The sequence below is a fragment of the Perognathus longimembris genome, chromosome 1, assembly GCF_023159225.1.
Source record: "Perognathus longimembris pacificus isolate PPM17 chromosome 1, ASM2315922v1, whole genome shotgun sequence".
In the NCBI taxonomy this organism is placed as follows: domain Eukaryota; kingdom Metazoa; phylum Chordata; class Mammalia; order Rodentia; family Heteromyidae; genus Perognathus; species Perognathus longimembris.
In genome coordinates this window covers 144,168,919-144,180,588 of record NC_063161.1, presented here as the reverse complement: position 1 = coordinate 144,180,588, position 11,670 = coordinate 144,168,919, and the positions used below count along the sequence as shown (strand labels likewise).

General features: G+C 44.6%; 1 protein-coding gene across 1 annotated transcript; it reads left to right on the top strand.

Moving 5' to 3' along the window:
* The first annotated feature begins 84 nt into the window (after positions 1 to 84).
* Positions 85 to 10,885, top strand: Cdc26 (cell division cycle 26). The gene is made up of 3 exons (XM_048339703.1): positions 85 to 188; positions 3,255 to 3,374; positions 10,465 to 10,885. Exons 2-3 carry the CDS (start codon positions 3,294 to 3,296, stop codon positions 10,639 to 10,641), a joined length of 258 nt encoding a protein of 85 aa, XP_048195660.1. The 5' UTR covers positions 85 to 188; positions 3,255 to 3,293; the 3' UTR covers positions 10,642 to 10,885.
* The last annotated feature ends 785 nt before the right edge of the window (positions 10,886 to 11,670 follow it).

The following is an 11,670-nucleotide window of genomic DNA, read 5'->3' as shown; positions in this document are numbered from 1 at the left end:
CGTAGTAGCTCCGAGGGGCGTGGCTCGTAGGACAGCTGCCCCCAGGCCCCCAAATATATCGCGGGAAATGAGCTTTGTCGGGAAGTGAGTGATGTGCAGCGCATCCTGGGAAGTGTAGTTGAGATGGCCTAGCAATAGATGCAGGGTGGGAGCTGAGGTTCCGGGAAAGACCTCAGACTTGGAAGGAGGTAGGTGTTGTGGGGTCTCGCGGCTCCAGAGTAAGTCGAGTGTCTCGGGCCTACTGGAGATTTCAATCTTCCCAAAGCTATGGGCCACGTTCCTACGGCAACCCTTACCCCAGATCTTGAATGCAGCCCCCGAGTTGCGGGTGGAGGGGCGGCGGAGGAGGGGGGTGTGTGGTGTGTGTGCTGCCAGCCGGGTGGGGTCGCGGTGGAGCTGGGCCGCGGCGAGGCTCTAGGCCCTGGAGCCCTCTATCGCCAAAGGAGTGGGGAAGAGCTGGTGGCAGGGCCCGGGACTGATGTCGTTGTTGATTCTCTTGGTTTCAGCCCGTTCTTTGTGTCAGGTAGAAGGCCATGTCTGGGAGGCGTCAAGCAAGCGGCCTGCGAGTAGCTCTGCAGGCCCCGTGCTTTGCTGCTCACCGGCGGGACAGAGTTGTTTCCTAGGTGCCGGTCCTGGCACTTGAACTCAGTGCCTGGGCGCTGTCCCTGAGAGCTTTTTTGTCCCTGAGCTTTTTTCCTCCAGGCTGGCACTACCACTTGAGCCACAACTACGATTCCAGCTTTTTTTTTGTTGTTGTTTTGTTTTTTTTGGTGGTGGTTAATTGAAGATAAGAGCCTCATGGGCTTTCCTGCTCAGGCTGGCTTCGAACTGCGATCCTCAGATCTCAGCCTCCTGGGTAGCTAGGATTTACATGTGTGAGCCGTGGGCTCCCCGCTGTGACAGTTTTTTTTTTTTTTTTTTTTGCCAGTCCTGGGGCTTGGACTCAGGGCCTGAGCACTGTCCCTGGCTTGTTTTTGCTCAAGGCTAGCAGAGTGCTAGCCACAGCGCCACTTCTGGCCATTTTCTGTATATGTGGTGCTGGGGAATTGAACCCAGGGCCTCATGTATATGAGGCAGGCACTCTTGCCACTAGGCCATATCCCCAGCCCCGATGTGACAGTTTTTAATCCTTCTCTGAGGAAGGGATTTTCAAAATACTCATGCTTGCTGGCTGGACAGACTCCCTAACCCCCTAATCTTACCTTCTCCCTCCTCCTCAACGATTATAATACTTATTTTTCTAGCACTTACCCAAATGGAAAATTATATTTCAGGTTTTAACTCTGAATTATGTCATTCAAGTCGTGCAACAAGAGTTCAAACACAGGTCTGGTGAGAGAGGATGCTAATCGTTGAGGTTTTAGAGGGCCCTGGGATTAGAACCTCTGATTTTTTTGCCCTAGCCTGGGCTTTTAACTATTACTCTATACTGCCATCCAGTGGCAGGCATTCACAGTTGCCAGAAAAGTTAAACTAATTGTTCCTTTAGTGAATATCCCTTCCTTTGCAACATGTATGGTTTCTCTGGTTTATACAAAGCAACATGAAATGTCATGGGTCAATGTTGATAACATCACGCTTATCCTCATGAGAGAAGGAAATATTTCTTCCTTTTCAATCTCCTTTCTCACAGTATATACAGAACATTCATTTACATTGCTATCATTTTAATCATCATATTGAACCAAGTGTAATTTTTATGGGTTGTTGACATTGTTCACCAAACTGGACAGCTTGCTTCAATTTCTTTGTCTGTAAAACAGGGATAATTTTGGTAGACATTGAGGTTTTGTGCAGCCTGGATTGGATTGGGTTGCCCCTGTGATTGATGCCTTTGGATTACTCTCACTAAAGTTCTTACTGAGTTGTATTGGAATCTTCTCCATACTTGCCTGTTTCCTCCACAGATTGCAACTGTGACTTTTAACTTTGTAGCTGGAGCATAGGAAGAATTCATTTAATGAGTGACTTATCTGTTTAGGAACTAGTTATATCCAGAGGAAAATCTAGTGAGTCAGTAAATTCAATTTTCATGCAATTTACCAACTGGTTTTACCATCAAGAATCCTTGATGATTCTCATGTAGACTAAATTCCATGCTTTGTTTAGCTTCCTCTTTACTCAATTGAAGTACAATGTCATAACTTAATATCTTTCTTTTTTTTTTTTTTTGCCAGTCCTGGGGCTTGAACTCAGGGCCTGAGCACTATCCTTGGCTTCTTTTTTATTTGCTCAAGGCTAGCATTCTTACCACTTCAGCCATAGCACCATACTTCTAGCTTTTTCTATATATGTGGTGCTGAGGAGTAGAACCCAGGGCTTCATGTATGCAAGGCAAGCACTCTACCATTAGGCCATATTCCCAGCCCCAATTTCTTTACTTTTGAGGCAGAATCTCACTGTGTTCACTAGCTTCAAGTACTAGAGTCACATATCACCATGCCAAGTTAACTTTATTATTTTTATTTTATTTTATTTTTTGTTGGTTGTGGGGCTGTCCCTGAGCCTTTGTGCTCAAGGCTCTACCTTTTGAGCCATAGCGCCACTTCTGGTGCTTCTGGCGCCACTTATTTTCAAGATAGAGTTTCAGTTTTTTAATCCTGGGTCACCCTGGACTGTGATCTTCTTGTTTGTGCTTCCTTTTTGCACTGGGATGACACACGCACATCATTGTACCAACCTCTGGTACTTGTCTCATGGCTTGGTAGGTATGACAGGTGTGCGCTATTGTGCCCAGCCATTGACTGAGATGTCTCACAAATTTTTTTTATACCTTGAACTGCAGAACACCCAGTCTTCACCTTCAGATGGCTAGGTTTACAGGCATGGGCCAATGCAACTACCCAGTGTATTTCTTTGAATAAATATGACTAGAGCACAAAATTCAAGTGTAGCTGTCTAGAATTTTCTAAAAGGCAGCATGTTATTTTAAGTTCTTCAGAAAGAAGGAGATTACAGAGTTGTAGATCTCCATCATGTGATAAAAATGTAATAATCTCCTACCTAAAGACTGGAAGTCTATAGGTGAGTTTAAATTAGGTGGGGTGTTTTGCTTTTGTTTCCTGGTCCTAGGAATTAAACTCAAGAGCCTTTGGTCATGCCAGGCCAGTTCTCTATCATTTAAGCCACAGCCCCTGCCCTATATGAATGTTTTAAATACCTTATTCACTTTAGTGTGCATGCTTACAAATCCATCTTCCACTTGTAGCTAAACATTATCTGCACTTTTTCTTCCTCTCTGCCACTTTGAACAGCTGAGTTCACTGGGTCTGGTTCTTGGTGTTGATTTCAATATGCTGCGACGGAAGCCAACACGTCTGGAGTTGAAGCTTGATGACATTGAAGAGTTTGAGAGCATCCGAAAGGACCTGGAGGTAAGAGTACAACTGTTAAACCCCTTGGAGATATTTAAGACAATAACCTTAACTTCAAGACCTTAGAGTCATTCACCAATAGTGGATTTGAAATTTCTATTTGGGTGTTTTCTAGGCACGTTTCCTGTGATTGCTATAACAAAGTACTAGAATGCTGGTAGCCAATAGAAATTTGTTCTTTGACAGATCTGTAGGTCACAAAAATGAAATCAGTATTATGGGGCTGTCAAGATGTTACCGAGGGGCTGGGGATATAGCCTAGTGGCAAGAGTGCCTGCCTCGGATACACGAGGCCCTAGGTTCGATTCCCCAGCACCACATATACAGAAAACGGCCAGAAGTGGCGCTGTGGCTCAAGTGGCAGAGTGCTAACCTTGAGCGGGAAGAAGCCAGGGACAGTGCTCAGGCCCTGAGTCCAAGGCCCAGGACTGGCCAAAAAAAAAAAAAAAAAAAGATGTTACCGAGATGTCAGGGTGCTGGCAGGCAGAGGTGCTTCCTGCATAGTCTCTAGAGAGAAGCCCTGACTTGGCCCTTTCAGCCAAAAAAGCTTCTGGCATTCCCTGCTTATGGCTACATCACTCTAGTCTTGTCTCTTTGGTCCATTGCTTTCTCCTCTTCTGCTCAGACTCTCCTTCTTATAAAAATACATGTAAATACTTACAGGGTTTACCTGAATAATCCAGGGCAATTCAGATTAATTCACCTCAAGGTCTGTGTGTGTGCGCGTGCGTGCCTGTGCACATGCACCAATACTAAGGTTTGAGCTTAGGGCTTTTTGCTCTTGTGTATTGGAGCTCTACCACTTGAGCTATACTTTTACTTCTGGCTTTTTAATGGTTAACTGGAGATAAGAACTTGGATTTGGCTGCTTGGGCTAGCTTTGAACCTCGATGCTCACATCTCAGCCTCCTGAGTAGTTAGGATTATAGGCATAAGCCACAGGTGCCTTGCCCATTTCAAGATCCTTAAGCCTATCTGCAGAGGTTCTTCCTGTGTCCCAACTAAGGTAACATTTCTAGGTCCCAGAAATTAGGATCTGATAGCTTTGGAGATTGTTATTCAGCTGACTATACTTAATATATTAAAAAAAAAAAAAGTTTCCGGGCCCTGTTGCTCGTGCCTATAATCCTAGCTTCTCAGGAGGTGGAGCTCTTATGATCACTGAAGCCATTTCAGGCAGGAAAGTCTGGGAGACTCTTGCAATCAACCACCAAAAACCTGGATGTAGAGCTGTGTTTCAAGTAGTAAAGCACTAGGGACTGGGAATATGGCCTAGTGGCAAGAATGCTTGCCTTGTATACATGAAGCCCTGGGTTTGATTCCCCAGTACCACATATATAGAAAATGGCCAGAAGTGGTGCTGTGGCTCAAGTGGTAGAGTGCTAGCCTTGAGCAAAAGGAAGCCAGGGACAGTGCTCAAGCCCTGAGTCCAAGCCCCAGGACTGGCAAAAACAAAACAAAACAGAACAACTTGCCTCAAGTAGTAAAGCACTGTCCTGGAGCAAAAAAGCTCAGGGATAGTGCCTGGCCCTGAGTTTAAGACCAACACCCCAACAATACAAGTCTGACAATGTAGCTCAGAGCATTTGCTGAATATGTGAAACCCCCCCCATCATCCCCCCAAAAATCAAAACAACAAGAGAATTCTTGATTTTTTTTTTCCCTTAGACTAGTCATCCCCTTTAGTGTTCATCTAATTGCTTAGGCCAGAAACCTAGCAGTTGCACTTGAATCCTTCCTTTCTCCCTCCTTGTTTTTACTGTGTCTATCAGTCCTCTAGTTTCAGACATCTGATCATACCTTTACATCTTCCCCTATGGAAGCCAGATTCCAAGCGACCATCTCTCCTTGTGCAATTTTAGTTGCACGGTTACTGGCCTTTCTATCTAAATGTTTCTCTGTAAAGTACATTCTCCATCTTCTTTTTATTTATTCGGAGCATGCCATCCTCCTATTTAAAAGTCTTCAGTAGTTTCCTATTCCTGAAATAAAATCTGAATTCTTTAATCATGCTCTGTGAGGTTTTTGTGCAGTTTGACTTCATGCTACTGTCTATTTATTTAGTATCTGTACTGGGTCTTGAAATCATGGTCTCATGCTCTCCCTTGTTTTTCTCACTCAAGATTGGTATTCTACCGTTTGAACCACAGCTCTACTTCGTTTTTTGCTGGTTAATTGGAGATAGGTGTCTCATGGACTTTGCTGTCTGGGTTGGCTCTGGACTGTGATCCTCGAATCTCAAGCTCTTAAGTGGCTGGGATTACAAGAGTGAGCCACCAGTGTCTGGCTCTTCATACGACTCTGTCTTGTTCTCTACACTGGCTTCTGTCATTGTCTTGAACATGCCAAACTGTTGATCACTGCCATTGCACATGTGGTTCCCCTCTGTTTAAATGTCACCGCCTGACCATAACAAGTTAGCTGTGTTATTCTTATCCATGAGCCTTGACTTCATTAGGCTTACAAAGCACCACACTATCTTCATAGCATTTTTTTTATAACTTGTAATTATCTGTTCCTTGTGAAATCACTTCCATTAGTACAAAGTTTCCACCTTCTTCACCATTGAGTTCCCAGAACCTAGCATGTAGTAATTTTAAATGTAGTTTGGCCACACAGTAATAGAGGTCCATTAATAAGAATTAAATACCCCAGTGGCCTTTAGGATAAAGTTCCAGTTCCTTAGTCTGATGTACAAGGCCCTGTGTGACCTGGGCCTTGCTCATCTCTCTACTTCATCTCTACTGCCAAGTTATCTTTACCTTTGATCTCAGTGCCTGTGCACGCTGTGTTCCTCTGGCCTGAGTGCCCTTTCCTTTGTGGGGCTAACTCCTCATCTTTGAACTCAGCCCCTTCCAGCCCCCTGCTGTGTTAAGTTCACCCTCCTTCCCTTATTGACCCACAGCTGCCACTCTGAGACTTTAATTTTCTGTTTTCCTCATTGGGCCTTCAGTTCCTTGTAGGGCAAGGATTATGTATTCATCTCTGTGATCTGCTCCCAAAGGTGGGCTCACTATAATCATTTTCACTTGCTTCCCTGGTGGATAGTTCTTATTTGTGTGCCAGGGGACATTACGTCTTGCATGTACTCATATGATTGGATTTACTGGGTATATTATATTCTTCATATTAAGTCTTAGGTTTTTCTTCCCTCTTCTTTTTCTTTTTTCTTTTTTGCCAGTCCTGGGGCTTGAACTCAGGGCCTGAGCACTGTCCCTGGCTTCTTTTTGCTCAAGGCTAGCACTCTGCCAACTTGAGCCACAGCACCACTTCTGGCCTTTTCTATATATGTGGTGCTGAGGAATCAAACCTAGGGCTTCACGTATACGAGGCAAGCACTCTTGACACTAGGCCATATTCCCAGCCCTCTTCCCTCTTTTTTTTTTTTTTTTTTTTGGCCAGTCGTGGGCCTTGGACTCAGGGCCTGAGCACTGTCCCTGGCTTCTTCCCGCTCAAGGCTAGCACTCTGCCACTTGAGCCACAGCGCCGCTTCTGGCCGTTTTCTGTATATGTGGTGCTGGGGAATCGAACCTAGGGCCTCGTGTATCCGAGGCAGGCACTCTTGCCACTAGGCTATATCCCCAGCCCTTTTCCCTCTTCTTGATTCCACCAAATTTGTGTTTTCATCCTCATCTTGTGCCTTTTACAAATTCATAATAGTTTATGAGTTATAAAGTACCTTTTTTCTGGTATGGGGTTTGAACTTAGGATCTAATACTTGCTCAGCTTTGCTTGCGGATGCTCTACCACTTGAGCCACATCTCCATCCCAGATTTTTGCTAGTTATTTGGAGATGAAGTCTAAGGGCTTTTCTTTCCAGGTTGGCTTTAAACCTTGATCCTTTGGATCTCTGCCTCCTGAGTAACTAGGATTACAGGTGTGATCCACCAGCGCTGGCTAAATGTAAATTTTAACTGTGGTTAAAGCTTCAGTTTAATGAGTCTGATAAAATGCTAGCATACTGCACTTTGACTGCAGAGTCAGCTCACTGTTGAGTTAATATTCCCACAAAAGACAATTACCTTGTGGCTTTGACCTGTTTTAAAGCAATATAGGGAGGGGTAGCCTTGACCCCAAAATACAGGCAATAAAGCTTATTTTTTGTTTTGTGCTGATCCTGAGGTTTGAACTCAAGATCTTATCTCATGCTCCCCCTTAGCTCTTTTGCTCAAGGGTGGTGCTTTACCACTTCAGCTACATCTATCTCCACCTGTGGCTTTTTGCTAGTTGGAGGTAAGAGTCTTGAGTCATTCCCTTTGTTACTGAGAGTCTCAGACTTCAGCCTCCTGAGTAACTAGGATTATAGGAGTGAGCCACTGGTGCCCAGCTAGAAAACTGGTTTTGTTTTGTAGACAGGTCTTGCTGTTTAGCTCAGGCTGGCCTTGAACTCAAGATCTTACCACCACAGCCTCCCAAGTGCTGAACCTAGCAAAATTATATCTCACTATGCCTAGCTCTGGTATTTGGGTGTTTTTTTTTAAATGGATGGCTTTGACTTGGTGACTTAGTCTGGTATTAAAGAAGTTCATGCAGCAGTGCGTGTTTGACCTAAAATGGTTGAAGGATGTTTGACCTACAATGCTTGAAGGATGTTTGATCTACAATGATTGAATGGTGTGGAGTAGAATCAAAGAACTGTTTCTAGAAAGAAGCCAGGCCCTGTTGGCTCACAGCTATAATCCTAGCTACTCAGGAGGCTGAGATCTGAGGATTGTGATTGGAAGACAGCCCAGGTAGGAAATTCTTATCTCCAACAAATTACTCAGAAAAACCAGAAGTGGCACTGTGGCTCAAGTGGGTAGAGTGCTAGTCTTGAGCCAAAGGAGCTCAGGGACAGTGCCCAGGCCCCGAGATCAAGGCCAGGACTGGCAAACAAACAAAAAATTCTGTAGAAGCCTGCTGTACATCTGACAGATTTATGTTGGTAGTATTAAAGATGCAGAAGAATATAATTTGAGTGACTACTATGAAAACTACGGCTAGATTGAAAACTGAAGTGATAAAAGACAGGCAGAGTGGAAAAAAAGAATTTGCTTTTGTAGCGACACAGTGGATAAAATTCTATTCTTAGAACTAATAGGGATAATCATGAAGTGGAAAGGCTCTAAGTCAGAGCTTCAGTCTGCTGGGTCACCAAGGTGCCACCTGAACGTGAGTCTGGCAACTTTATGGAGCCGGGGACATCATTTTTGGTCCTGGTGGAAGATAAGGCTGTGGTGTTGGAGGTGGCAGCCATCATGGAGGCAGCAATGTGGCCATAATGGATCTGGTTAGAGTAGAGGAGAATGTGCTGCGTGTTGCTAGTGGTCTTCAGGTTCTCCTTCGATTCAGGCTGTAGAAAGAGGTCTGGCAAGGCGGGGATGGAGGCTGCATTTACTCAAAGCTCTCTGTCTGTAGATTGGTCACTAACAATAACAGCAGCAGCCCACAGCAATCCAGCACACTTTTACCAGCACAAACTCACAGGCTCACAGTAGCACAGCTTCCTTCCATTCACAGGGTCACATTTTGTCCCCAGCAGCACCTCATTGCACCCTGGCCTCCAGTGGTGCCTGGCTATACCCCCTTATACAGAAGTGACATCCATCCGGGGATGATCACACAAGGCTGTGCATGCACATCATCTCAAGGCCACGTTCAGGGTTACCTAAGGTAGCGCATGTGTGTAGGACTCCAGGTTACATCGGCATGCTGCACCAGCTATATGCCAGTCCTTGGGATGCGAAGGCACAAAGTCCTTGGAGTTTACAGGCAAGAAGCCTGACCTATTCCATTTACTCTTTGTGGTGACAGTGGCCCAGGATATGGTGGTAGATGTGGTGGTGGTGCCAGAGGACATGGTTGCAATGGAGGCAGTTGTGGCAGTGGCATAACCATATGGTGGCAAGAACTAGATGGGTGTGTTCAGGACAGTCCCAGCACTGCTTGCAACAAGCATGGTGAGTGAGGGATACGGTGACACTAGAAGATACTAAGGTCCTGTCTCTGCGGTTGCTGCTGCTTTTCATGAAATTAGGGTTATTACCCTATACATTGTGGTAGTGGAAGGAAATTTAAGAGTTTCAGTGAAACTCTTCACTGAAGACCTTTTGATGAGTTAGTATAGACCTTTCTAATGGTACATATAGTCTCTGTGAGCCAGTCTGGCTGTAAATGCTTGATGGTTATTTTACAAGTCATGTGATTTTCCATTTGTTCTCATGAATAATACATTTGCTTAAACACCTTTCCAGGCCCTCAGTCTACCACCTCTTATGTGCCTCTGGGTCTGCAGCCTCCTGCTGGGTCTTCTCCACCACACCCCAGCTCCTGTTTTCTTCTTTGTGTCCTTGGCAGTGTGGGCTTCCCTCCATCATAGTTCTGATGGCCCTATGCTATTTACTGTGTTCATTTCTCTGTTAGACTGTGATGCCGTTACATCTTTTATCACTCACTACATGCCTGTATCTTTCTTGTAACTATCTTATTATTTTGTGCTGGTACAGGGGCTTGAACTCAAAGCTGACGGCGCTTTTTCATTCAAGGCTGGTGCTTGAACACTTGAGCCACATCTTCACTTCTGGCTTTTTTTTTTTCTTTTTTTTTTTAATATAAAATTTTTTTTTCTAGGCCAGTCCTGGGGACTGGACTCTGGGCCTGAGCACTGTCCCTGGCTTCTTTTTGCTCAAGGCCAGCACTCTGCCACTTGAGCCACAGCGCCACTTCTGGCCATTTTCTGTATATGTGGCGCTGGGGAATCGAACCCAGGGCCTCATGTATATGAGGCAGGCACTCTTGCCACTAGGCCATATCCCCAGCCTCTCACTTCTGGCTTTTTGTGTGCTAATTAGAGATAAGAGTTTCAGATTTATCTGTCCAGCCTCGTTTTTCGAACCTTGATCCTCCCCAGTGGTTAAGATTACAGCCAGGGGCTCACTGGTCCTTTTCTAGCTATTTTAAACCTAGGATTTCCATTTATGGCTTATTAGAGCCTAATTCTATTCTATTCTTGTCTATTATGCCATACCCAGTACATGGTAGGTGCTAAACAAACATTTGCCAATTTAAACAAAAACAATATTGCCTTAAGCCTATAATTTTGTACTTTCAGGCCCGTAAGAAACAGAAGGAAGATGTGGATGTTGTGGGAAGCAGTGATGGAGAAGGAGCCACTGGGCTCAACAGTGACCCCAAAAGTCGGGAACAAATGATTAATGATCGGATTGGCTATAAACCCCAGCCCAAGCCCAACAATCGCGCCTCTCAGTTTGGAAATTTTGAATTTTAGATGGATTTTCTTGAATGCCAGAATCCCAGAATGGAATAAAATGATGGTAGAAGTACAAATCAGGTTTAGAGAATTGAATGCTTGTAGTGAAGCAGAATGTTTTTGTCTCCTGCATGTAATTACTGATACACAACTCACACAACCTGGAATCTAAATTCTGGTTTGTCTCTGGAACATTTGACTGTGTAAAGCTTATCTGTTTGCTTTTAAAAATAAATGTATTTTTGGAAAAGTGTGAGACATTCTTAAGTAGATAGTACTGTTAAGCTCCAGGCTTTAAGAGGAAACCTCATTCTTCCTGTCTTTAGGAAAAGACTTTAGTAAAGAGCCTAAGGTAAAAGATTCTAAGCATAGAACACCTTGGGTTGATTCCTGCCACATTTTGTTTTTGTTTTTGCCAGTCCTGGGGCTTGATATCAAAGCCCGGGCACTGTCTCTGAGCTTCTTTTGCTCAAGGCTTCACTTGAGCCACAGCGACATGACTGGCTTTTTCTGTTTATGTGGTGCTGAGGAATCGATCCCAGGGCTTCATGCATGCTAGGCAAGCATTCTACCACTAAGCCACATTCCCAACCCTCCTGACACATTCAGCATGCCAATCAACAAAGATCCCTGCCGTAGTTGGGATGACAGATAATGAGCCACTCTGCCTGGTCCCCAAATTAAAGAAATGTAGGAATCCTTGCTACTTCAAAATACTTGTAAGTTTACGAAACCCTGTCTCTGGAATGAAAAAGGTCATGTAGGGGCTTAGAGATGTGGCTCCCGTGATAAGATTGTCCAACAAGCATGAGACCTTCGGTTTAAACCCCAGGAGTCACATGGATCTTCACATGTTACTAGCCTGTCTTCCCCACCACCCCCTCAATCCTGGGGCTTGAACTCTAGGCTTAGGTGCTGTCCCTGAGCTACTTTTGCTCAAGTCTAGCACACTACCACTTCAGGCTTTTTCTAAGTAGTTTATTAGAGATAGTCTTTCTCATCTGGGCTGGCTTTGAATTGTGATCCTCAGATCTCAGCCTCCTGAGT

Bases quoted from the DNA above. Each gene is read 5' to 3' on its own strand.
- Cdc26 (XM_048339703.1), top strand. From the start codon at position 3,294: ATGCTGCGACGGAAGCCAACACGTCTGGAGTTGAAGCTTGATGACATT. The intron at 3,375-10,464 runs GTAAGAGTACAA...TTGTACTTTCAG, and splicing joins GCATCCGAAAGGACCTGGAG to GCCCGTAAGAAACAGAAGGA.